Here is a 25,928-nt window from a genome sequence, read left to right on the forward strand (position 1 = left end):
GGGCGCTGGTTGGATGCAGTAGCACGCGACTGCGCGGCCTGACTGAGGTTCGGAAGAGTTCCACCCGCATCTTCGACCAGCTTCTCTTTGTCTATTTCTCTCGCCTTCTCCCTCTCGCTTCCCCCCAGCGCTCTCGTCTCTGCTTGATTCTCGTATCATCTATCCAAGGCAGTACTATTTGTTTTCTCTCCCTCCCCCTTAATACTTGCTTTTCTCGTCGAGAGAACCAGCTCTCAAGATCCTATCCCAACACATACACTAGCACCATGGCTGCCGCCACCATCAACAGCAATCTTCAAGCACAATCCGAGTCTTCGTCGGAAAGGCAAAAGCAGAAACATGTTCCCAGTGCTTCTACCGTGCCCAAGTTGGATGGTCACTCTGCGACCACCAATGGCCTGGAGAGTATTGATAGCCCGTACCTCAAGGACCTCCAAAGGTAAGTGCCTGAAGACCGTGCCATGCAGCATTGGGTAAGCTTGTGCTGCTTGTCAGGCTTCATCGCTCACGGTATTACTTGGATAGGAGCTTGCGCAATGCGAACAAAAAGCTGGTTAGTCACCGAGGTTGATCTTTGTTCTCCTCGCCTTCACCGCTGATGCCTACCCTTTACAGAATGCCACCACCAAGGTCGATGCCATCATTGCTGAAAACCCCGGGAAATCACTGGACGAACTCGTGGCGGAAAAGAAGATTAACGCCGATCAGAAGGCACAAGCGGAGAAGAAACCCGCCCTCCAAGCCAGTGTCGCTCAGATCGAGGAGCAGATCGCCCATTACAAAGAATTCGCCACTCAGTATGAGCAGCGCCTGGCCAGTCAGAAAGCCGAGCTGGAAAAGGCTCACCAGGAGGAACTGAGCGCGGTCCGGGAGAAGGCGATTTTCGAGGCGAGCGAAGCTGGCCAGAAGGACTTGCGGCTGCGGCTGCTAACTCTGAGCAAGTTCCTTTGCGCTGCGGCTACTATGAGACGCTCCGGCGACGAAACATCTAGTGTGACGCGCGCATTTGAGGGCGTGCTCTACCAGGTCTATGCAGGGTCGCACGATGCCGTGACGTCTATGCTCAAGGTGATCGATGGTGTGGATGAGCTGGTGGTCAGCGTCGAAGGGGAAACACTCGACGTCACCTGTAAGTCGTTCTGTTCCATCTCCCCCTCCCCAGGATGATTTCTTCAAAGCTAACAGATTTTCGGTGGATTAGATGGCAAGGTGAAGCAGACTTCCGAAGAACAAACCCCTACGACGGAAGAAGTCACAGCCGATGTTGCTCCCGCGTCCGATTCAGCGTTGGTGAATGCGGGTTACACTGAATTACAAGAGTCTACCTACAGCACTAGTGCTGCGGCCGCGAACGAGCCTGAACCTGCCGGCACCCCCTCCGAGCAGATTGCTCCCCCGGCTCAGACCATGGTGTCCGACGCGGCGAACGCTGTCGCGGAGGCCAACTGGGATGCCACCGCCGGGTCTCTCACCTCGTCTGCAGTTACGGAGAGCTGGGTGGAGGTGCCACGCGATCCGGCGGAGACCGACACTGGCCTCGAAGCGACCCCTGCGGCTGTCAATGCTGATGCGCGGAACTCACCCGCGGCGGAGGCCACCACCCCCAACGAGGAGGATGGCTCGGCTCCCAAGGCCCAACAGGGTGACGCTGCAGAAGGAACGGGGCATCATCAGCGACAGCATAGCGTCCGCGGTCGTGGCCGAGGCGGACGTGGACGAGGAGATGGCTCCCGGGGGCGCGGTCGTGGTGAATTCAGAGGCCGTGGGCGTGGAGGTCGTGGAGGTCGTGGACGTGGTGGTCCCAACGGCTCTCCGGCGGCGGCACCTACCGGAGGCCAGTAAATGGAAATGAATCCTACTCTGGATGGTCTTTCTACCTTGCGCTCTACCCTGCGCTCTACCCTATCTCACTTGCCTCTCTTTGGGTCGCTCTATCTTCAGCACATGTTTACAGCAATGCTGCTCTCTAATCTCACGGGTCTTGGCGGTGTTATGGTTCACGACAGCAACGAATCTCTTGAAACGGTTGCAACAAGGGCCAGGTGGGAAGGCTCTTTCTCTTGGATGGTCGAATTTCCCCCAAAGCTGGTTGTACATGTCTTGCAATTCTTGAGCGTGCATAGTATTCCTGATTTGTAATTCTGTATTTTATTTTAGTTAATCCTGCGATTGAGTGGACGGGGGAGAATGGCAGAGGTTGAGGTAGTTGGCGTATTCTTTGTAGATATTCTCTATATACTCTGTATAATATTGTGTCTGTAGATGCTTATCTAAGCACACCGTTTCTTCACTTTTGTTCTTCGTTTTTCTTTCCCTAATTCCTCAGGACTCATTCCACTATGGCTCTCGCCGCAGATCAGCGGAAGAAGATCCTCCGGGTCTTGATGATCTCGTTGCTCCTGGATTTGGTATGTTCTTTCCCCCGATTTCCAGCTTTGATTCTAATCCTTCTACCCAGATATCCTTTACCTTCATTCTTCCACTCTTCCCGTCTCTGCTCTCCTTCTACCGTACCCAAGACCCGTCCCCGAATGCGCCGTTGAACCGCGTCTTCCTCTACCTCAATGCCTACAAGAACGCGTTCGCCAAACCCATCGACTCGCGTTACGACATCGTTCTTCTCGGCGGCGCCCTCGGCTCGCTGTTTTCGCTCCTACAGGCTATCGCCGCCCCATTTATCGGCCGCCTCTCCGACAAACATGGCCGCAGGACGGCCCTGCTCTGCTCGATGCTGGGGAACACACTGAGCGTTGCGCTTTGGGTCGCTGCCACCGACTTCCGCACCTTTCTCGCCAGCCGCTTCGTGGGGGGCCTCAGCGAGGGGAATGTGCAGCTTGCCCACGCCATCGCCACCGATATCAGCGATCCTCGCCAGCGGGGATCGACCATGGCCCTCGTCGGCGCGTGTTTTAGCATTGCTTTCACCTGCGGGCCGGCGCTGGGAGCCGCCCTCTCGAATGTCACCACCGTCGCCGCGAATCCCTTCGCCACGGCGGCCGGCGTGTCGCTACTGCTGATCGTGGTGGAGACGGCGTATCTGTACCGGAGTCTTCCGGAGACGCATCCTCGTCTCACGAAACTCCGCCACGCGAGCGCGTCGGAATCGGACACCACGCCTACTTCGACCACGACTCCTACTGGATCATCCGCCCCACGCCCACACACCAACGCGCCTGCGGTCCTCAATGCCATCCATTTCCTCTTTCTCCTGCCGTTCTCAGGTATGGAGTTCTCCCTTCCGTTCCTCACGGCGACCTTCTACGCGACCAGCTCGGCCACCCCTTCCGCTCTGAACGGCCGTCTGCTGTCCATGATGGGTCTTCTCGCCTCCTTGCTCCAGGGCACCGTCGTGCGGCGGCTACCCCCGCTCGTCATCGTGCGCGTCGGGGTGGTCACCTGCACCATTTCTTTTTTCCTCCTGGCGCGGGTCTCCTCGCTGGCGGGGCTGTACGGCGCGGGCGGACTGTTGGCCGTCACCAGTGCGACAGTGGTCACGGGTCTGAACAGCCTGGGCAGTCTGGAGGCGGTGGAAGGCGAGCGGGGAGCGGTGCTGGGCCGGCTGAGAAGTTGGGGACAGGTCGGGCGGGCGATTGGGCCGATGCTCTTCTGCTCGCTATTCTGGTGGGTTGGGCGCGAGGTCGCGTATACCACAGGGGGAGTTATCATGCTTGCGGTGTGTGGGGTGGTGTTTACGTCGTTGTCGCGCCCGGTGTAAGTCAGTGATCTATTTTTTGGATTGTCTGTATAGAACAATAGATCCTGTATCGGATAGGATGATTCAAGATCACCGCAGGTCGGTACGAATATATAATATAAAAATATGTTGTGGCACTGGTGTCTGATAGATTTATACTTCGTAGCTGGGTATAGTATACATAAGACCAAGCAGTAAATACAGAATCAAAGAGAGGAGATGTCACCCGATAAACCAGATCCATCCCTGCCATATGATCCGTAGAACAACAATAAAAATAAAATCATAGATATATCCATCATTTCTCAGAACAGAGAAGACCAGAGAAGAGCGGGGTATTGGCATTGACGACGATTCCAACCAGAGTGTAAAATCTATCAAGGATATAAAATAAACTATACGCTATGACCGACAGGACGACCGACATCTCCCTCTTGATGGAGAAGGACGAAAATGACTCGAATGACTCAAATGGCCAAAATCCTGACACCCCTGGATCGCCAACCCCGTCTCAGCAGCAGGATGCAACGACCCTCTCGCCTTACCGATCAACCAATCGGTCAAGGTGACGAACTTGGCGGTGCGGTCCCATCCCGTGGCATTATCGGCATGCTCTATGGTATGTGACAGGATGCGACCTTCTTCGTCGAAGGAGAAGATGAATAGGCCGGTGAACTGTTCCTCCTTGGAAAGTTGGAAGATGGGGGCGTCGCCGCCTAGTAAGACGCTGAGACCTTTGTTGATGCCAGATTTGGAAGAAGTATGATCCCTGGGTGCTTTTTCTTCTTGTTGTTGTTCTTGTCGACGCTCTTGATGGTTGAGGGTCGATGTATGTTTGTGACGATGTTCGGTGCGCCAGCGCACGACGAGTCGTTCGTCACCGCAGTCATTGTCGGCGCATGGATCTGGATCGAGCACAGCGCCAGAACGAACCATGCGCTCGCTGAGGATCTGTAGCTTGACATTGCCGACCAAGGGTAGACTGCTCCATGCCACGGGGACGGTCCACAGCGCGGCGCGATAGAGCGTGCGACCCTTGACAGTGGGGAGGTGTGGATGAGTCGAAGGGAAGAGATGGAGGGTGATGCTGGGCGAGAGGATCTTCGACGGTAAAGGATTGACGAGGAGAGTCGGTAATAGAGGCGAGAGAATGCGAAGAGCTGTCGCTGTCGTTAGAAGACTTCATGAGAGAAAGGAAAGAAAGGGAAGGACCAACTTTTTCCAAGCTTCAGGATCCGCTCGTCTGGCGGTTTATGATCGCGACGAGAATCGTTATCGAATCCGTCCGTCACCGACGATCTGAACCCCGTCTGCGAGAACTGGGTAGGAGCTTGATGACTGTTATGGAGGATGCCTTGTTGGGGATGAGCCAGCGGTTGTACAGACGATGCAACGAAGAGTCTTCGTGGACGGACGCAACGGAAAATGGGATGCCGGGCGCGACGAGGCAGAGTGAACGAGACCAGCATCACGGGCAGAGAGATTCCGAGGACATGGAGTGGAAGAAGAAGAAAAGAATACCAAGGAAGAGAGAGAAAAACACGAAGAGCAGGGATGATGACGTCGGACCCACTCCGCAGTCAGACAGTACTCCGATACTTTCTTTATTACTACTACTATATTCATTCATTCAGTCAGTTTTCTATCAATAAATTATCAAGCCAATTCATCGTCATCTTCTCCCGTATACCGTCGCTCGACCACTTCGCGGATTTTGTCCTCCAACACGCCTCGTCCATACCGTTGGGCCACCTTAACCGCTGCCTCCACCATCTTGCCGTTGCGATCCTTCATCAGTTGCACCAGCTCCAGCGCCTTCATCCCCCGATCCTCGCCTTCGCGACACTCCACTGCCAGCAATTGAAGAAGGATCTTATCCACTTCGAGCTCCTTCCGCACCAGTTCTGCCCGCTGACTCGCCGTCGCGTTGGTCGACGCCAGCACGTCTTGGAACAGGGACAGCAGAACGTGCCCTCGCACGAACGCCTCCTCAAACTTCACACTCTCCTGGCGAGTCCCAGCGCCATCCTCCTCGCCGTCCTGGGCCCCCTTGCCGGGCGCATTCGAGATCGGGATGCGGAAGTCGAATTCACTAAGTAAAGGTCGGGGAAAGTATGGGTGTCGGTCCCCTCCTTTGAGGATGATGCAGTGGAATTTGTCCTGCGCAACGGCTACCGGCCAGTACGTTTCCTCCTTGCGCCCCGTCGCAAGACGCTCCAGTTGCCGCGTGTCCAGAAGTGGCACCCATCGAGCCTGTCCAGGAGTGCGCCAGTGCTGTAAAACAAGGAGGACTCCCTCTGAGTCGTAGATGCATGGATCCTAGAAGCACGTTAGCGCCATCTAGAGCTTGTTGTCACTTGGGCAGACTTACTCCGGTATCAGAAAAGAAGACGCTCTTCAATTCAGACCCCTCCGGGATGGCCACTACGTCTTCGTTTTGGCAGATCTCATCCCGTTTGACGTTCTCAACGGAATACCGGAGGGTGGCCGTCCGGCCGTCACTCCCCAGGGGTCCATTTCCCACGGTCATGATATAGTCCCGCCATGCAGCGCAAGTCACGGCGGGGCTCTTCTGTCGATACACTTTGAATGGCGTGCCGAATAGCGTATATACGCGGACGTAATCTTTCGTTGTTACGGCCACAATGTAGGACTCACTTAGCGCCAGCGCTACTCGAATCAGCCTACTTGACCAGAACGGGGTGATATGGGACGTCCTTACCTCGAATTTGTTCCCCTTGGGGCAGTTGGGTCCGCCAGTCAGCTCGTGTTGTCCACGTCTCATGGGGGCGGTAAAATATTGTGGCAGGGCTACCATCGGTTGGGTTATTGGAGAAGAGTGTCCCATTCTCGTCTAAGTGCGGTCAGTATAGAGTTTCAACCGCAATGGGCACACGAGGACTGACTGAGGCATGCACGATCGTAGAGATACGGGTCGGTAAAATGGAAGTCACGATGCATTTCTCGGTCGTAGAATTCCACCGTCACAGTGTTGTGTGTCTCCTGGTCAACCGTCCACACGGCGCCGGTCAAGTTCAGGCCTGGTCCAGTTAGCATAACAGCAATAATCTCTCGATGGCGTGCGCAATGGGCACATACAGAGGTACCGTCTGTTTCCCCGCCAGGGCGTGCTGCCGGGCTGCAGAGGAGGGTGCACCTTAGGCCTCGAGAAAGAGGTCAGTATCCGCTTATTGGCATGTCCTTCGATATCGTCCAGATGTCCGCTCGTTCGCTTTCCGAAGCCGTTCATGCCCTCTGCATAACCAGCTCCATCATCGTCATCGACAAAATCCTCCACGCTGTGATCAATCCCAAGGATGTCATCCAGAGAGTCCGGAGATCCTGCCCGTTCTGTCCGTTCGATCGATGCCTTGGGTCTGTTCTCTAACGGTGGTATCACGTTCCCAGAGATATCGGCCAGTGGATCAGGGTATATAGGAGCGGCTTGGAGCGGTTTCTGGAGGAGTGGCTGGTGTTCTCGCGACACAATCCCGTCGTAAATGAACAGCTCTCCATCGGACGTCGTGAATGAAAGTGAGTTGATCCTGGGATGCCAGGCAAGATTGATCACATTCGGGAAGTCATAACGTTGCAGAACCCGCTGTGTTTTCGTCTCCCAGATTAGCACCTGGCCGTCCGCTCCGGCACTGGCGAGAAGTGCTCCGTTGGGAGACCAACTGACGGCTGTAATTACGCCATTATGGCCGTCGGAGAAGACTTTTTCTTTCTTCCACTCCCCTGTGGAAAAGATTGAAATGTCTCGCGTGGCTTCCGCGGACGCGAATGCCGTTCCGTCTGGATGCCAAACCACTCTTGACGTTGCTTCGTCCTCCGCTTCTAGTCGCTGAATCACACCGTCCAGTTTCCGCACAAGTTCCGGCTCATCAGAGAGCAATGAGTAGACATAAACGAGTCCATCAGTACAAGATACCGTAATATAACGCCCGCTAGGGTCAAAGGTGACATGCTTCGTTCCCTTGGCTTGTTCACGTAGATATTTAACTTTCGTCATATCCTCGATGTTGACAATTTTCACCGTAAGCTCACTGCATCAAAAGAAGGTCAGCCCCGTCTGGCTCGCAAGCCACGTTGGTCATGGAACACTGACTCGCTTGCCACCGCCGCCCATTCTCCGTCTTTCGAGACTGCGACATCTCTCACGGGCAAGGCGCATCGAACCAGTAATTTCTCCATTCTGCCGGATCCAATCTCATACTGCCAAACTGTTCCATCTTCCGCACCCATGATAAACGATTGATTCTGGTAATCCCCTTAGTTTCTTACCCCATGTGATGCAATCGAATGCATGACGTGTGACATACCGTCGCGCCAATTCCAAGGTGGCCGTCGACCCCTTCATCCACCGTCTTGGGCTCTCCATCCTGCCCAACAGTGTATATCCGGATAGCAGAATTCGAACCACCCGTGATAACGTGGCGACCGTCTGGAGTATACGCCAGAACCGTAGGCCCGGGTGTGTCTGAAATGCGAGGGATAGCACCGGTCAGCTTGGACGATGGAGGGAAAGAAAACATCCATTCATTCAATTGGTCGATTCAACTTACGGGCTGGTCGGCCCCTGGGACGAATGGCTTCCGAAGCCATGGTAAAAGTCGGACTTATCACAGAGACGGGTCAGTCTGGGGATAGAAAGCCAGTTTTCCATGCCAAACGGACACCCTCAATGCTTCGCTGCATCGGGGAGGCTCGCGTTCGACGCGTCCGACACGCGTCGCGTCAGCCAATGTTTAGCCCAATCGGGTAGAATAAAGGGCTTAGGGCACGGGGTCAGGGTTGGAAATTAGCACGGAGTACTATGCTATGTATCGGTCTACAAGACCTTGCCTAGGGAATCTATTTTCTTCGAATTTTTCATTCCGAATCTCTGGTTCAGAGGTAGTGATATTCCAGATGCAATCATTTATTTACTATCCGGCCCGTTCGCCGAGAGGAAATCAAAATCAGCCCCGTGCTGCGCTTGGTTAACACATCGCTCGTACAGGCCAATGTATCCTCTTTTCCTTCGCTGTGGCACGGTATTACGGGTTCCATCAGTCAACCGCTGTTTCCGTGTGTCAATGCGCCTTTTCAATTCCTCGGCCGAAACCTGCACCTGCAACTTTCGGCGGTCGGCATCACAGGTGATCAGATCCCCGGTTTGTACCAAGCCAAACGGCGATTTAACCAGTGCGGACTCGGGAGATATATGAAGAATGATTGTACCTCCAGCCGTGCCAGACATTCGGCCATCCGAGAGGCGCAGCATATCCTGGACGCCTGCGGAAGCGAGCTTGCGGGGAATTGGAATCAGACCAGATTCTGGCATCCCAGGGTTGCCGACGGGGCCGATCCCCCGGAGAATGAGAACAGAGTCCTTGGTGACTGGAAGCTCTGGGTCGTCAATCCGTCGCGCTAAATCTGCCGCATTTTCAAAGACCATGGCTGGTCCTGTATGAGAGAGCAGGTTCCGATCCTTGGATGCGCATGCCTTCATAATAGCGCCATCAGGCGCAAGGTTCCCACGAAGGACAATCAGAGAAGACGATGGATAAAGAGGGTCTGATAGAGGCCGAACTATCTGCATCGAAAGTGGGAATGTTCGGAAAGTAGAAGCATCTAGAAGCTCTCCCAATGTTAGGCCGGTAATGGTCATGGCCGAAAGCTGGAGAAGCGGACGTAGGGTGTGCAACAACGCCAGCATGCCGCCGGCATTATGGAAATCATTCATATAATTATCTCCACTCGGCTTAAGATCAATCAGTAAAGGCGTTTTCCGACCAATCTCTTCGAAGCTTTGCAGAGTTATCACCCCAGTCAGTTCGGGATGTCGGTTCGCAATAGCGAGTAGGTGCACTACAGCGTTTGTTGAACCCCCAATGGCCTGTAACACGGTAATTGCATTTACAAATGACTCTTCGGACAGGATATCTTGTGGCTTCCGCTTAGAGACCGCTACTGCTACGGCGTTTGCCCCTGTCTCTTCTGCTACCCTGATTCTTGCTGACGAGACTGCTGGAGCAGAAGCTCCCCAAAGTGGCATCAATCCCAGAGCAGCAGTAATGCAAGCCATTGTGCTGGCAGTGCCCATCACACCGCATGTCCCGATCTGTGGTAGCTAGTTAGTAATCTGAGCCCGAGTTGACGGATTTGGAAGCAAATGGACACTTGGGACGTACCGTTGGTGCAAGCTCTTCATTGAGAGCCGAGATTTCTTCGATATCCATCTCCTTTGCCCGAAACGCAGCCCAGTTATTCCGGCAATCGGTACACGCTCCTATTCTTTGGCCCCGATGACTACCCGGCATCATAGGTCCTGTCACAAGGGGCAAGATCGGCTTGTTCGCAGAGATACCACCCATCAACTGTGCAGGAACAGTCTTGTCACACCCTGTGCTCGGTCAATTCCTCGTCTCACAAGATGGGAGAGGGAGAGCTAGACCTCCAATCATGATACAGGCGTCCAGTGGTTGAGCACGGATCATCTCCTCTGTGTCCATGCTCATCAAGTTCCGCAGGAACATGCTGGTCGGGTACGAGAATGACTCGTGCACACTAATGGTAGGGAACTCAATGGCCAAACCACCATGGAGGTGGACCCCTCGCCTCGCAGCCTCTATGAGTTGTGGAACGTTGGCATGACATGGGTTAAATCCCGAGTAAGTATTGATAATTCCAATAATAGGACGGGAAAGAGCGTCTTCAGAGTAGCCCAACGCCTTGATGAAGACTTTCCTGAGAAACAGAGAGAAATGTGCGTCGCCATATGAAGTCAATCCCTGGCGAAGGCCTGAAGTGGAGGATAATGGATTTGACAGATCATAGTCCTGGTCAGATGTATAGTCCCGTTGGTCCTGCATATTCTCATCCAATGTTGATAAGCCTGGCTGCTCAGTTTTTTCTTTACCCAGATCATAGCAACGGCAACGATGAGGTGATCGAACACTCCAATATCGCACGCATCGGCAAAACTCCGTACTTCGGATATTTTTCCGTGAGTCCAGTCGGTTGGCAATGCCATTCGCTCCAGGACTATTGGTCACTAACACTGTTTATCGATCAATGTAGATCTCGAGGGAGTGGATTATTGAAGACCCCTCGTATGCAAAAACAGCCGCTATGTGCGAAATAGAATAGATATACAATTGCCTTCTAGGGAAACAGATTGCGCCAGAACGTCAGAACCCCGACCAAACGTACTAAATTAACAAAATATACTAGCCTATGACTCTTGTACGCCGAGAGAAGAATGGAAAGAAAAGAAAACGTCCCGTTCATCCAGTGTGGATCAAACCCGTGACGAAATCCGTACCCTGATATCTTTTTTGGGCAAGTAAACGCCCGTAGACGGCCGATGTTTCGGAAGAGAGAGGCCTTGTCCATCCACTGACTTAATATCCCACAGGGAGATGATCGCAGCGACAAAGGCTAGAGACTCTTTCTCTGCAAAAACACGTCCCTTGCAGCCGGACGTGCCGATGCCGAAAGGGTTGATGGTGTGTAATTTGGCCTGCCTCGCACCCGTTTCGGGATCAGCCAGGATAAACCTCAGGGGGTCGAACTGCCCCGGATTGGAGAAATACCGAGCGTCGTTATGGATGACTCCATGAATGACGGAAATACTAGCGCCCTTCTTGACTTCGTACGCTCGAGGCTGGCCTGTACCAGCGATTTCGGCATCTTTGTCGGACTCACGAATTATCAGATCGGACGTGAGTTCCCGGAATGAAAGGGGCGCCGCATCCAGACGTAAAGTTTCGTAGAAGCTGGCCTTCAGTAAATGGCAGGACTTGAACAGGCCTTCAGTATCGATGGAGATCTTGGGAGGCTCGTGAAAAGGAAAACCGGTCTCTTCTCTGGTAGGCCTTGAAGCCTTTGCATGAGGCGCAATCTCTTTCCGAATCTCCTCCAGAAGGGTAGGGTCCGTATAAAGGCGAAGGAGATGCCAAAAGACAATATTAGGAGAGTTCCCATTCATTGCCCATAGAAGAGACAGATGTCCGGGGGCACAGGATTGTGGCGTTAATCCTAAACTTTTGGACAATCGCATTCGTTGCTTGATGGGTTTGCAGACATCATCAAGATCACGGAATTTGATCCCCGGGTCGATCCCATCATCCCAGTAATTAAAGGCCTGCTGAAACGCTGCCATGGCCTCGAGAAGACGATTCCGGGCCGCGTACGCTGCAGTCAGTCCTGGAATCGGTAACCAGCGAGGGAGGCCCATGGCTACAAAGGGAAACCGGTCGTCGAGCGTCCAGACGTCCTTCAGGAGGTTAGGATAGACGTCCAAGATCGCCTGTCCCATGAGCGTAGCCGTGGTGGCCTGTCCTACGAAGTTTCGGATCAAGGCGAAAAAGTTCACTTCACAAGCGGACTTGCCGGGTTCACCCACGACTGTGAGGTCGCTGCCACGCTCCCAGAGGGCTTGATCCACCACGCTGTGGCAAAAGGTCACTAGATTTGGTGTCTCCAGCTCTATCATGCGGACGAGCACCGCAGTGGCCTCCGAGATAAAGGGTTCCCGCAGCATATGATTCGGGATCGTATGGTGGAATTCTTTATAGCCCGCCGGGTCCAGACTACGGAGGGCGGCTTTATGGTCCCCGAAAATGGTCTCCAGCGCGTAATGGATCAGAGTCGTGCTGGACGCGCTTCGTGAAGCCATGGATGACTTCGCCATTGATGGTGATACTACCATGGCGTGCTTTCTGCCACCCATATAAAGGCCTATGATGGGTTCATTCAGACGATCCCTTGCCTTCCCAACGAGTTTTACGTGGTTCCAGGCAAAGGAAATACCATGGCCCACCCAAGGAAACCAGTACGGCACCATCCGCACAGATCGTGGTTGATCTGTCCCTGCCTTTTCACTCCGGAGTCCAGAGATGACGCGCGTGGTCAAGCAAATAAATGCCAGAATAGCCACCAGCATTGGCCAGCCCATCTCGGGCATATTTTCTTGGACTCTGTGAATCAGCCCCTCTGGTAGGGCGGTATATTTGTCCATGATCCTTTCTTTTTTGTCGTCGTTGTTGTCCTACTGCCAATACAGGAGCATGGACATGTGTCTAATACACGATCGGAAAAAGCCACCGAAAAGGGTGGAAAAGGGGGAGAGAGAACCAGATGAATCCAGGCCAACTAAACTCCTCCACACGACGAGAAACAAAGAACGATGGATGCACGATGTGTTGGATCGCTTTTATGACATCCACATCCAACAAGAGCAGAACGTTCGTTCGTTCTAAGAATAGCGAAGATTACCGTAAGGTGGCACGGGGTACGGTAACTAAGGTTACCGCTTATCTTAGCGTCCGTCTTCCATTCATTTCATTTCTATTATTTCCAATCAAATAGGAACAAAAAAAAAAAAAAGTATATGCAAAAGCCACTTTATCACCTGCAGTCATCCCCCTTGTCCTCCACCCTCACTTTGCAGGACCTTCCGCAACGTTACACTCTCGCTCTCGTACTTGCTGATGGTATTTTGGGAATTATATACCTTTTGTAGGAGCCATTGGATCCTATATGTTAGCTCGCGGGGCTGCTTCGGCAAGGTCCCCAGCAACTGAAGTTCCTCCTCATATTTGGCAATGCTTTGGTTCTCCCTGCGAATTAACTGTGATAGGATTTCCAAGTCCAGGCGACTACTGAGGCTTGTGTTATGAGTCAGCCGCTTAAAAACAGCACGATAGACCGGCTTTCCAGGCTTGATGGCCTCGGGGCATCCGTTGACGGAGACGATGGAGATGAGTTCCGCCTGTTCAAGAGCTTGGAGAGTGGCCTCACCATTCTCCTTGAACAGGTCCGAGAGAAGGATTCGATTATAAGGTACCGTGCCACCCTCGGCGTTTGCCAGCACCTTGATCAAGGACCACGCTTGTTCATGACTCCACGTCTGTGCCCCAGCTTCCGTCCCCAGTATGAACATCTTCAAAATTTCGGACATGGATTGCTCTATAATGCGGTTGACAGCCGCTGCGTGAATGTCAGCAAAGTTCCCGGCCGTTAGGAGTAGCTAACTGGTTTACCTCCAGGGGATTCCCCTGCCTCAATCCGATGTGCCATGAATTCAAGATCCGTCACGCGACCTCCCAATGTCTCAATGCAACTGTCGAGGCCCTCCAGGTTCTCCTCGCCCCTGGCTTTCAGCTTGTTTCCGGTCTTCGCATCGTCCGCCAGATGACTAAGCACAAATTTCCTTCCGACTTCAAGGGAGCAGTCACCCAGGGAAATCATCCGGAAAACCGAGTTTGGCATTGCTTTGCTGAGCGGTTTAGCAAAGGAGACGTCAGTTGTCAAAAAGATGATATGGGCGATATTGCCGGCTGTTAACCCTGCAGCCCACTCCGTGATTTTATCGTATACCACGCTGTCTTCGTTGGCATTGTGCAAAAAGTTGTCAATGACCACCACGGGACGTAACTCAGGATGAGCATCGAGGTATTCCTCGTCGGTGAGATGTGAGTCTTTGTCGTTCTTTTGCCTGGTTTCCAGAGTGATGCTCTTCAAAGCCGTGGCAGTGTTTTGCCAGATTTTACTGAGTTGCGCATCCAGAGTTTCCGAAAATCCTGCTTTGGTGCCAATCATGCCCTGCGCGGCAAGGTCAATGAAGCTGCTAATGCTGTTCATCCATGAGAATACTGGTCGATAGCCCACTTGGCTAGCTACCCGTGCGATCTTTGCCGAGTCCCCCCTGGCGTCTTGGATCTGCTTGCAGTCGATGACTATTTTGTATTTGTAATTCTGCAGGGCATGGTCCAAAACCAACTCACGTTTCCCCGAACCACGAGGACCATGGATAACGATGAATGTTTGGACATTCTCCATCAGCCAGGATTGAAGCCGAGAGATGTCCGCCTGGCGGTCCTCCCAGATTGCCGTCAGCCCGCGCGGGTCGGCTCCGCGACGGCCAAAGTAAATGATATTGGCTTTGTTGGCTTGTTTACGAATCCACTGCAGCACAGGGTTCTCTTCGGTTTGAAGGGTAGCTTTGATTTTAAGCTTGATGAAGAACGTGCGGATGGGGTCAAAAATGGCCACCGTCAAGGCAGCGACGAGCGCAGCGACGGCGGGAATTACAATTCTTGGGTGGCTCAGGAGCCAGTCCTTGATCATGGTGAACTTGATTTTCCGTTCGTACTTGATCTTGATCCTGGTACCCGACTTTCCCTCTCCCTCGGACTCCGGGACAATATATCCATGCATGCAGTTTTTGGCCATGACCGCATACTTAGGGCGAGAGAACTCTACAAAAGCGTACCTTGGGATGGTTTTCGAGTCCGTCGGCTGTCTTTCAATGTCTTTCAGTTTACCATAGCTGCGAAAGGATGAATAGAGACACTCGGTCGTCAAATCCACCGCCGTTCCGTCTGCCGACGTTGGCAGGAACTCGACTTTCAGTCGCTGGCTAGGAATGCGATATAGATCTTCGATCCATGGACGTCCCAGGACCCGGGCCACTCCGACCGCCTGGAACGGGTTGAACCACGGGCGAATGGGACGTTCCTGTAGATTTGCCCTGATGGCTGTTTCGACGTCTACATCCTTGAGCCCCGCCTTTCGGGCATACTTGACGAAGGCGCCGCCTTCTCTGAAGCGCGGGACGATTTCTTGGATCTTCAGGTCCAGACTTTCTGGGAAAACACGGTCTATGATGTGTAGTGGGTCAGACGCCGCCACATGCGGTTTATTGATCCGCTTCAAGGCCTCGTCATAGGATCGACCGGCGCGGAGAGGCCCTAGCAATAGCCACTGTAGTTTCGAAGGAAAGATGTCTGGATCAACCGATCATCAGCTTGGAATCGTACTATCGGGGAGGTTATACAGATAGATTCTGTAGTCCTCACTATTTACAAATAGCAGACCCTCGTTTTCGTTCAACCCGATGTGTCCTGTCTCGAGGTGGGAGGCATGTGAAGTGGCTGTAGTAGTAGTGGTAGTAATACCGCGTCGCCTGACAGCATCGTCCTTTGCGATGAGAACCGGTAGCGCTCTCGTCCAGCGCAGAGATGTCAGAAAGACATTCTTTGTCCCCAGTAAACATGTCTGTCGTATCATATTCTGGCTCTAGTGCAGCTGACATGGATGAAGCGAAAGAGAGACATCAAACTCCATGGATGACGTCGATGGATAGATAGGTACGTACAGTACGATACAGGCCATAACGCAGGTGGAGCACCGGCCTATACCGTACCGTATCGTTATGAAATTTACAGACCTTCGCTGCGGACTTTGTTCGAACTCATTCTAATTCCAGTCCTCTAACATCAACACTGTCTGTCCTTCAATTCAGACAATGGGTTGGTGGTGGAATTCCTCATCACTTCCGAAACAGGAGACTGAGACTCCCCCTCCGCAACCATTGCCAGCCAGCAACCCACCCGCACCGTCACCACCGCGGCAGTTGACTCGCGATGAGCAGGCCGACGCCGAGTGGAAGCAACTGCTGGCCAGTCTGGAAGGAGACCTGAATGGGTCGAATCGGGCCTCACAGCAGACATCATCGTCATCTACTACTACTACTTCTACTACTACAGAATCGTCTGCAGATACCACTACTTCACCGTCCTCCTCTTCCCCAGCTTCTATTGCGCCGGAATCGCTCTATCCCGATACCATGTCCTGCCGCGCAGCGTTCGATTACGCCTTCTTCTGCCAATCATTCGGGGGTCAATTTGTCAATGTATACCGATACGGCGAACTACGGTCATGTAGTGAGCACTGGGATAATTTCTGGCTCTGCATGAAGACCCGCACATGGTCCGAGTCGACACGGAAGCAGGCCATCCGAGATCACAACCGGAAGAAAGCGATCAAGTTCAAGACAGGCCCGAGCAGCGAGGATGTCTGGGATTTACGGATGGAGCCTGTTCAGGAAGCCTTTTCGGGGGATTTTGCCGCTCTGGAGAGGGAAATGAAGGCCGAGGAAGAGGCGAAACAGAAGGCCGGGTAGTTCTTGTTTGTTTGCTTCTTCTTCTTTCTTTTCCTTTGTTTGTTACCATGTTCGATTTCTGATGTGAAACTATAGCAATGCTGCTGGCGTCAGTGATTGTTGAATTATTTGGATACCTGTCCCTCGTGGGACCACTGTACAATACTTTTACTATCGTCCCTGTCTGTGTCACAAGAAAGCATCAGAAATGGAGTACTTACGGCCTCTGGAATGAAATCCACGCTCTTTCCCATCAAATCATCTCCTTCTATTGGGGACATTCCATCGATTCCTCAGGAATATCCCTGTAATCACAATGCCCTTGTTACCAAACAAAGACACCAGAGCAAGAAATCCCTTTGTCCACATCACTCTACCGGCTCATCGCCGATGCATCCTTTATGAAGACAGAATATAAAAGCCCAAGGAGCCCAGGTTCGAATGAAGGGAAAACACGATTTCCCCCCTCCTCCTTCCCCTTCTCCTGATCTTCCGACCCTCCCATTCACTCCCCACATCGCCGCGTCCACATTGGATTTAGTCTTCCACTGAGTCCATGGCTTCCTGAAATCCCGCAGCAACAAGTCATCAGCATCTTCTTCTTCTGCTTCTTCTTCTTTTTCCTCAAATAGGAAGAAAATCCATTACCGCGCTCTCTCACCCAAAAATTCCTTTCGTTGGGGCCGAGTGGAACGAAGGGACATGTTTTTTCCAAGCTGCAGTGGACACGCAGGATCTAGCTCCAGGTAGATCGATTCTCAAATCCCCTACTGCAGTCGATCAGCGGATGTCCCCAGTAATATGTGACGGCTAGTTGTTTTGGCGGAAATCCGACTGGCTTTCAACTACCGATATGTAGCTGAAGGGGTGGGAGAAGAAGTTCTCGATATGATGATGGAGCTTGAAGAACAGTCTATGACAGAAAATGTTAGTCGTGAAGCTCCAGTGAATGCCTATCACTTGGAAGGTGCGTCGTTGCATAAGGTCCCAAAATATCAGTCTCACAAGCGTCGATACAGTAGACGCTATGTACTAACATCTAGACACTGCATGTCCCAGTGGACATACCCATACAGATATCCAGGTATATTCAATGGACCCTTGTATTCAATTCTGAATTCTGTCCAGAGTCAGATTGCAATGCAATGTGAAGGGGGTTCGGCAGTCGTCCACAGCTTGTAGCTTTAGATGCCAGTCTAGGAGTCTAGTCGGATAGGGGGGCTTGGGTTAAAACAAAGCATAAGAGGGAAAAGGAGAAAAAGGGGAGAAAGCAAGGAGAAATGATTGTTTTGGAAACCAACATTAGTATTGTGAAGGGATATGTACGGTAGAATAGAAAGAAAAAAGAAAAGAAAAGAAAAGCTCAACAATCGCCAGGGCACCATTGTCGTATCCCAGCTGTACCAATCCCGCTGCAACCAAAAAAGACCGACCACCCGGGGGAAAAAAAACTGGAATGAAACAAATAGCATCGAAATGCAAGACATTCACAAAGCCTCACCCTAATTTAATCACCCAGAAGTAAAAAAATTCTGACGTAACCATAATCATGTAGGAATTGTCATGATAGATACAACACCATCCAACCTATACCTCGACAAACTTTTGTGAGCAAACACAGGACTTCGTTCACAGTCATCATCTTCTTTGGATCGTAAGACATGGACTGGAGTCGACATCCGAGGAACCAGTCCTGCAACACAAATGTCCAACACCCTCAATTACTTATGCAGACACTGTCTGTTCAGTGAACTGTGGAACCGCATCGATTGCCGGCCGACGAGTGATGCCACCAGTGACAGGGAGCTGGGAGCTAGTGTTCAAGAGGTAGCTGTCGACTTCACGAGCGCATTGACGGCCTTCGTTGATGCCCCAAACAATGAGCGACTGTCCGCGGCGGCAATCGCCAGCGGCAAAGACGCCTGGAATATTGGAGGTGTATTGGCCAGGAGGAGTCTTCACATTCTTACGTGCATCGCGTTCAATTTCATCACCCAGAAGACGGTCCTCAGGACCAAGGAAACCCATAGAAAGGAGAACAAGATCGGCGGGGAAAAACTGTTCGCTACCTTCGACAGTCTTCATATCCCAACCACCAGAGGCGCTCTTGGTCCATTCGACACGGACAGTATTGATCCCTTTGACGTGACCATTGCCATCATCAACAAATTCCTTGGACATAACACAGTACTCGCGAGGATCCTTGCCCATATGGGTCTTGACTTCGGAGTGGCCGTAGTCGACACGGTAGATACGGGGCCATTGAGGCCATGGGTTATCGCGAGCTCGCTCTGGGGGAGGCTGGGGCAATAATTCAAAGTTGGTGACGGATTTGGCTCCGTGGCGAACAGAAGTGCCGATACAGTCATTGCCAGTGTCGCCACCGCCAATAACAACGACGTGCTTGTCCTTGGCGGAAATGTACGCACCGTCGGCAAGGTTTGAGTCAAGAAGTGACTTGGTGTTGCGGTGCAAAAATTGCATGGCAAAATGCACACCATCGAGCTCACGACCAGGAACTTTAAGGTCACGGCCGACGGTGGCACCAGTAGCAATGATGACAGCGTCACTACTCCTGCGCAGAGAATCCAATGATATATCGTTATCAGGGCCAACAGGAGTGTTGGGGACGAACTTGATGCCCTCGGCAGCCATCAAATCAACACGGCGCTGCACAACCTTCTTGTCAAGCTTCATGTTTGGAATGCCGTACATGAGCAGACCACCGAAGCGATCAGCACGCTCATAGACTGTCACACTGTGACCAGCGCGGTTAAGCTGATCAGCCGCCGCGAGGCCAGCAGGGCCCGAACCGATAACAGCAATAGTCTTGCCGGTGCGACTCGAGGGAGGCCGAGGAACCATCCAGCCCATCTCAAAACCACGGTCAATAATGGCACACTCGATAGATTTGATGCCCACAGGATCTTCGTTGATACCAAGAACGCAAGCACCTTCGCAAGGAGCAGGACAAACACGTCCCGTAAATTCAGGGAAGTTGTTGGTCATAAGCAAGCGGTTTAATGCGTCTTGCCACTGGTTCTGGAAAACCAATTCATTCCATTTGGGAATAATGTTGGAGATTGGACAACCGGTGTCCGACTGGCAGAATGGCACACCGCAATCCATGCAACGAGCAGACTGATATTTGAGCTCATCCTCGCTGAGACGATTAGAAAGCTCTGCCCAATCCCGAGTGCGGCTGACAGGATTGCGGTACTTCTCGCTACGCCGGCTATACTTCATGAAGCCCCGGGTCTTGTCGAGGATGAGAGCTGACCTTTTCTTCTCAGTCTTTGAGTCGCTGATACTGTCTTCAATGTCCAGCATCTCGGCCTTCTTAGATTCGTCGCTCTTTAGTTTCTCCGTTTTCACAGGGGCGCCAGGAAGCTGAGGCAGAGTGAACTCAGCCTTCTTCGCAGCCTCCGCCTTGGCAGCTTCCTCCTCCAAGATTCGCTTGTAGTCGGTGGGCAACACTTTGACGAAATGAGGAAGGGCACGAGTGAAGTCAAGGAGAATACGAGCTGCCAGTTCGGAGCCGGTGTAGTGGTGATGATCCTCAATAAGACCGCGGACAAAGGCAATTTCAGCAGGATCCTCCAAACCGGAGATTTCAACCATTTCCATATTGACCTTGGAGTGGAAGTCCTGGTTCATGTCCAGAATATAGGCAATACCGCCAGACATACCAGCAGCAAAGTTACGGCCAGTTGATCCAAGGATGAGCACACGACCACCAGTCATGTACTCACATCCGTGGTCACCGACGCCTTCAACAACAGCAGTGGCTCCCGAATTGCGTACGGCAAAACGCTCAGCGGCCATACCGCGGAAATAACAGGTACCGCGAGTGGCTCCATAAAGGCACGTATTACCGACGACCACGTTGTCCTCCGCTTTGAAAACGGCACCACGAGGCGGGTAAATGATAAGGCGACCTCCCGACAAGCCCTTTCCGACGTAATCGTTGGCGTCACCCTCAAGTTCAAGAGTAATACCTGGTGCAAGGTAGGCTCCAAATGATTGACCGGCAGAGCCCTTAATATTGGCGTGAATGGTATCTTGGGGGAGACCTTCGCCACCAAAGCGACGACTAACCTGGTAAGAGAGAGTGGCGCCCAAGGCGCGATCAGTATTAACAATATCACATTCGATCCTACACGGGAGACCCTTCTCCAGGGCAAGCTCCGACTCGGCGATCAGCTTGTTATCAAGGCGAGTATGCAGGCGGTGGTCTTGCTTCCGAACATTGTATGTAGCCACTCCAGGGCGGAGAGAATGAGCAGGAGTGAGAATGAGAGACAAGTCGATCTTCTCCTGCTTGGGGGTCCGAATGTCGTCTCTAACTTTGAGCAACTCAGCACGTCCAACCATCTCGTTGACAGTACGCACGCCCAATTTGGCCATAATGGCACGCATTTCATTAGCAAGATAGTAGAAGAAATTGATGACATGCTCAGGAGTTCCGGAAAATTTAGCACGGAGCTCGGGGTCCTGTGTCGCAATACCGACAGGACAGGTGTTCAAGTGGCATTTTCTAGCACGAGAATCAGTAAAGAGTAGGGGAAAATATGTATCCAAAATTTTACGAACCTCATCATGATGCAACCCATGGCAATCAGAGGAGTGGTGGCAAAACCAAACTCTTCGGCACCAAGAAGACATGCAACGGCAATGTCACGGCCAGTGCGGAGTTGGCCGTCAGTTTGAACAACCACACGACCACGCAGGTCATTCAGAACAAGGGTTTGATGGGTCTCAGCGAGACCCAATTCCCATGGAAGGCCAGCATATTTTATACCAGTCCAACGTGAGGCACCAGTACCACCATCGTGGCCCGAAATCAAAATGTGGTCAGCCTTAGCCTTGGCGACACCAGAGGCAACAATGCCAACACCGACCTCTGAAACGAGCTTGACGGAAACACGGGCACGGGGGTTCGAGCACTTGAGATCGTAAATGAGCTGCTTCAGATCCTCAATGGAGTAAATGTCATGGTGCGGCGGTGGCGAGATTAGACCAACACCAGGGGTGGAGTAACGTGTGTGGGCAATAGGGCCGACGACTTTATGACCTGGGAGCTCACCACCTTCACCGGGCTTAGCACCCTGGGCCATTTTAATCTGCAGCTCATCGGCATCGGCCAGGTAATGAGACGTCACGCCAAAACGACCAGAGGCGATTTGTTTGATAGCTGACCGCATAGTATCACCATTTTCTAGACGTTTGCTCCTTTCGGGATCTTCACCACCCTCGCCAGTGTTGGATTTACCTCCAAGACGATTCATGGCGATAGCCAAGGTCGAGTGGGATTCCATGGAGATAGACCCATAGGACATAGCACCAGTCACGAACCGACGAACAATTTCAGTCCAAGGCTCAACCTGATCAATAGGTATGGGCGTCCTCTGCTCGAAGTCGAAATCAAGCATACCACGGAGGGTACAGTTCTTGATCTGCTCATGTTCGGCCTTGGCATATGCCTCGTAAGATTTATCATTCTTTGTGCGAACGGCATCCTGCATATTGGCGATGCTAACAGGGTCATTAACATGCTCTTCGCCTCCATCTCGCCAGTGATATTCGCCGGATTCCGGAAGACCTGGGATCTCAATGATCGACCGCGAGGGGTAGCCACGTTCGTGGAAGGCAAACGCATCCTGGGCAATCAGCTCAAAGGTCAAGCCGCGAATACGGCTTGCGGTCCCAGCGAAACACCGGTCAATAACATCGTCATCAATACCGAGGGCCTCGAAGATCTGAGCACCCTTGTACGACTGCAAAGTAGAAATACCCATCTTGCTCATGACTTTCAAGATACCACCGTCACAAGAGGCTTTATAATTTTCGATGACTTTTTCATCGGAGACCTGTTTTCGGATCAGATTCTCGCGATTCATCTTAAGGATACACTCCATAGCCAGGTAGGGATTGATCGCATCAGCACCATAACCGACCAGAACACACATATGGTGCACTTCACGAGCCTCTGCGGTTTCGACGACCAGGGCAGCAAGAGATCTCCATTTGTTGCGAACCAAGTGGTGATGGACCAACCCAGTTGCCAAGAGGGCAGAAATGGGAACTCTACTAGCAGAAGTTGCCCGGTCCGAAAGTACAATGACCTTATCCCCATTCTGAATAGCATCAGTGGTTGCATCGCAGATGGCGTCCAGAGCCTCGAGATATCCGGGAACACCCTTTGACTTGTCGAAGGTAATGTCGATCGTCTTCACCGTCCAGTCCTTGTGGGCGTGGTTGATGTTTTTCAGAGAATTGAACTCGGGGATGCTTAAAATAGGCGAAGGAAGAAGCAGTCGATGACATTGAGAGGAGTCCATCTCCAGGAGGTTACCTTGAGGCCCAACGTAGCAGTCCAGTGACATGACAACGGCCTCTCGAATAGGGTCAATGGGTGGATTTGTCACCTGAGCGAAAAGCTGACGGAAATATTCGTACAGAAGACGGGGCTGTTCGGCAATGCAAGCTAACGGAGCGTCGTTGCCCATCGAGCCAAGGGCTTCCTTCGAGTCAGCAGCCATAGGGCCAAGAAGCAGGCTGACCTGCTCGAAGGAATATCCGAAAGCCTTTAGACGGGGATCGTTCTGGACAGTGGTATCATCAAGGGAAAAGTCAAGGGTTACATTCTGTTCAAGCAGCTTCTCCTTGACAGCAGGAAGTTTCAAAAGCTGCTTATCCAGCCATGACGCAAAATCTTGGCGATGCGCAACAGTATACTTCAGTTCAGAGTCGTCAATAATTCGGCCAGCCACGGTGTCCACCAAGAGCATCTTGCCAGGTTGCAGACGACCTTTCTGGACCACACGCTCAGGGTCAATGTCAACGGCCCCAACTTCAGACGCACAAATTATACGGTCATCGTCCGTCACATAGAAACGGCAGGGGCGCAGGCCGTTGCGGTCCAAGTTAGCACCACAGTATCGTCCATCGGAGAAAGTAAAAAGGGCGGGACCATCCCATGGCTCCATCTGGCAAGCAGCCCACTCATAAAATGCTGCCTTGGCGGGGTCCATCGCTGGGTTGTCTTGCCATGCTTCTGGAATCATGAGCATAACCGCTTCGGGCAAAGACAAAACGCCGTTTATCATCAACAACTCCAATACATTATCGAAGGCCGCAGAGTCGGAGCCACCGTCCTCAACTATTGGATAAAGGCTATCGAGCTCATCACCAAATATGTCGGACCTGAGCACTCCCTCTCTAGCTCGCATCCAGTTTTTGTTGCCTCGAAGTGTGTTGATTTCACCATTGTGAGCAGCCCATCGCAAAGGCTGTGCACGATCCCAAGAGGGAAATGTATTGGTGGAGAAACGAGAATGCACCAGGGCAAAATGGCCTTCATAGTCCACGTTGACTAGATCATGGTAATACTGGTATACTTGAATAGGGGCCAATTGACCTTTGTACACAATGTTCCTGTTGCTGAGAGAACATAGATAGAACCAGTTGGCAAGGCCAATAACATGGGTGGCACGTTTCCGAAGAACGTACAGTTGACGCTCAAAGTATCTCTCGTCAAATAATCCTGGATCGGTAACCTCCGGCTTGTCTCCTTCGCCGTAAGCAGACCTCAACACCACGAACGGTTGCATAATAATAGGCTCCCGCGATAGGGCAGCAGGACCCAAAATGGTCGAATCCCGAGGAACTTCACGCCATCCAAGGACCCGCAACCCGAGGGAAGTGGCGATCTCCTCAAATGATGCAGTGGACTCCTTGTGGGATTCCTCATCGGGTTTAAAAAATAGGTTGCCCGCAGCATACTGCCCGAGTGGTGGAAGTTCAACCCCTACTTCGCGGGCAAAGTTCTTGATAAAGAACTTGTGGGGAATACTGGTCATCACACCGGCACCGTCGCCATCTCTTGCATCTGAGCCAACAGCACCTCGATGCGTCATATTGCACAGTAGATTCCGAGCTGTGATGAAACCCTTATGTTAGCCACATGTAAAGGAAGCAGAGGGTGTCCTTACCATCACTGACAATCTTGTGGCTAGGCTTGCCTTTAATATGACTGAAAACCCGCAGAGAACCCACGTTAGCTAATCCTGCTCCAATGAATCTATCAACCACAATGGGGTCCACCCTGAGCACTTACGCAGCAAAGCCTACACCACAAGCATCCTTTTCATACTCGGGGTTGTACAGCCCCTGCCGCTCCGGCAAGGTATTCGCCCAGCCATATCCTTGTTTTGGCTGGTATTCCGAATACTCGTTTGGTTGGTGCTCATTCACTAGAATTTGGCCATAGATCTCCTCCAAGTTCAGACCCATTCTTCCGCCGGTGGCCGACAGAGAATGGATTGGCAAAACTGAGGGGTCTTTGTGGTTGCTATGAAGAATGTTGCCACAGACTCGGGGCAAAGCGGGACGTTGTTATCTATAGATAAGGAATATGTAAAGCAGCAAGATGTCGTCACTGATATGTATGTTCAGGGACAACAACGCGAAAGAGGCCAACAGAGAGATGAGGTATGTCCCAGCGTCTGGCTCCGAGAAAGATATATGAGAGAGAGGGGGAGAGAGAACGGGGGGAAAAAAGACGAGAGGGGAATGGAGGGGGGCAGAATAATAATAGGTAAGTAGCAGCGAGCGGGAGGGCGGGAAGCAGAGGTCCGGGGAATTCACTGGGACAACTCCGAGACGTACGTGTATGTATGAATAGACGTAACGCTACAGGTACTCCGTAGTAGGTAGACGGTGGAAGGCGAGTCAACCTTACAGTAATGCCCAGACAGGAGCTGCTTCTGTACGAATGAAACAACAGGTGAGGAAGAGGAAAATTACAGCTGTGGGGGTGGACGAAAATGGACTTCCACCGTGGCGAATTGCAGTTTGCCTATCCTGGTGAGGACGTCGCTACTCTTCCTGTAAGGTGGAAAAAGTGATGGGCGAAGAGAAAAGGAGCTAGTCCAATGCTTAAAAGGCACTGGATGATCCCGGTCCCTACTACTAAATAAAAAGAGGGTGGATTGGAAAAGAAAAGAAGGGGGGGTAAGAATAAAGGAAAAAAATCCAGTTTCATTGATTAATCCTATGGACATTTCCATCCGCTTTGGGTCAACACCTTTTGTTCAGCATTCACAGACTGTAGAGCGTTTTCGGCGCCCTCCGTCCTTGGTTAGATGGAGTGTGGTGATTGACGTAAATGCAAATATGGGACCAGGAGAAGGTATGGCATTTTCTCTCTTTTTTTTTTTCCCCCCCTCGAAACAAATAATTATATATTATAAAATAATTGATGTTTCATTCCAAATAGGCGACCTTGAAAATTTATAG

The 25,928-nt window shown here is 52.0% G+C and overlaps 9 protein-coding genes across 9 annotated transcripts; 3 read left to right on the forward strand and 6 right to left on the reverse strand.

The window, feature by feature from the left end:
• Positions 1–266: 266 nt before the first annotated feature.
• Positions 267–1,842, forward strand: ATNIH1004_006186 (uncharacterized protein; the record flags this gene model as incomplete). Its single annotated transcript, XM_033570822.1, has 4 exons — positions 267–439; positions 526–553; positions 616–1,129; positions 1,202–1,842. 4 exons carry the CDS (start codon positions 267–269, stop codon positions 1,840–1,842), a joined length of 1,356 nt encoding a protein of 451 aa, XP_033426854.1.
• Positions 1,843–2,339: 497 nt separating this feature from the next.
• ATNIH1004_006187 (putative tetracycline transporter) lies at positions 2,340–3,715 on the forward strand (the record flags this gene model as incomplete). Its single annotated transcript, XM_033570823.1, has 2 exons — positions 2,340–2,408; positions 2,459–3,715. The coding sequence occupies 2 exons, from the start codon at positions 2,340–2,342 to the stop codon at positions 3,713–3,715; spliced, it is 1,326 nt and encodes a 441-aa protein (XP_033426855.1).
• A 381-nt stretch (positions 3,716–4,096) lies between these two features.
• Positions 4,097–5,163, reverse strand: ATNIH1004_006188 (uncharacterized protein; the record flags this gene model as incomplete). Its single annotated transcript, XM_033570824.1, has 2 exons — positions 4,097–4,854; positions 4,911–5,163. The coding sequence occupies 2 exons, from the start codon at positions 5,161–5,163 to the stop codon at positions 4,097–4,099; spliced, it is 1,011 nt and encodes a 336-aa protein (XP_033426856.1).
• Positions 5,164–5,350: 187 nt separating this feature from the next.
• Positions 5,351–8,299, reverse strand: ATNIH1004_006189 (WD40 repeat domain-containing protein; the record flags this gene model as incomplete). The annotated part of the gene is made up of 8 exons (XM_033570825.1): positions 5,351–6,013; positions 6,066–6,364; positions 6,417–6,548; positions 6,601–6,735; positions 6,794–7,740; positions 7,803–7,954; positions 8,017–8,174; positions 8,260–8,299. The coding sequence occupies 8 exons, from the start codon at positions 8,297–8,299 to the stop codon at positions 5,351–5,353; spliced, it is 2,526 nt and encodes an 841-aa protein (XP_033426857.1).
• Positions 8,300–8,615: 316 nt separating this feature from the next.
• ilv3C (putative dihydroxy-acid dehydratase) lies at positions 8,616–10,712 on the reverse strand (the record flags this gene model as incomplete). Its single annotated transcript, XM_033570826.1, has 4 exons — positions 8,616–9,800; positions 9,871–10,082; positions 10,134–10,545; positions 10,599–10,712. The coding sequence occupies 4 exons, from the start codon at positions 10,710–10,712 to the stop codon at positions 8,616–8,618; spliced, it is 1,923 nt and encodes a 640-aa protein (XP_033426858.1).
• Positions 10,713–10,979: 267 nt separating this feature from the next.
• On the reverse strand, positions 10,980–12,647 carry ATNIH1004_006191 (cytochrome P450; the record flags this gene model as incomplete). Its single annotated transcript, XM_033570827.1, has 1 exon — positions 10,980–12,647. One exon carries the CDS (start codon positions 12,645–12,647, stop codon positions 10,980–10,982), a length of 1,668 nt encoding a protein of 555 aa, XP_033426859.1.
• Positions 12,648–13,100: 453 nt separating this feature from the next.
• Positions 13,101–15,779, reverse strand: yme2 (putative RNA12 protein; the record flags this gene model as incomplete). The annotated part of the gene is made up of 3 exons (XM_033570828.1): positions 13,101–13,672; positions 13,726–15,471; positions 15,551–15,779. The coding sequence occupies 3 exons, from the start codon at positions 15,777–15,779 to the stop codon at positions 13,101–13,103; spliced, it is 2,547 nt and encodes an 848-aa protein (XP_033426860.1).
• A 213-nt stretch (positions 15,780–15,992) lies between these two features.
• ATNIH1004_006193 (EMI1 family protein) lies at positions 15,993–16,649 on the forward strand (the record flags this gene model as incomplete). Its single annotated transcript, XM_033570829.1, has 1 exon — positions 15,993–16,649. One exon carries the CDS (start codon positions 15,993–15,995, stop codon positions 16,647–16,649), a length of 657 nt encoding a protein of 218 aa, XP_033426861.1.
• A 1,704-nt stretch (positions 16,650–18,353) lies between these two features.
• GLT1 (glutamate synthase (NADH)) lies at positions 18,354–24,923 on the reverse strand (the record flags this gene model as incomplete). Its single annotated transcript, XM_033570830.1, has 4 exons — positions 18,354–21,165; positions 21,222–24,567; positions 24,623–24,663; positions 24,748–24,923. The coding sequence occupies 4 exons, from the start codon at positions 24,921–24,923 to the stop codon at positions 18,354–18,356; spliced, it is 6,375 nt and encodes a 2,124-aa protein (XP_033426862.1).
• Positions 24,924–25,928: the final 1,005 nt, after the last annotated feature.

The sequence above is a fragment of the Aspergillus tanneri genome, assembly GCF_003426965.1.
Source record: "Aspergillus tanneri strain NIH1004 chromosome Unknown AapTan_4_pilon_pilon_pilon, whole genome shotgun sequence".
In the NCBI taxonomy this organism is placed as follows: Eukaryota; Fungi; Ascomycota; class Eurotiomycetes; order Eurotiales; family Aspergillaceae; genus Aspergillus; species Aspergillus tanneri.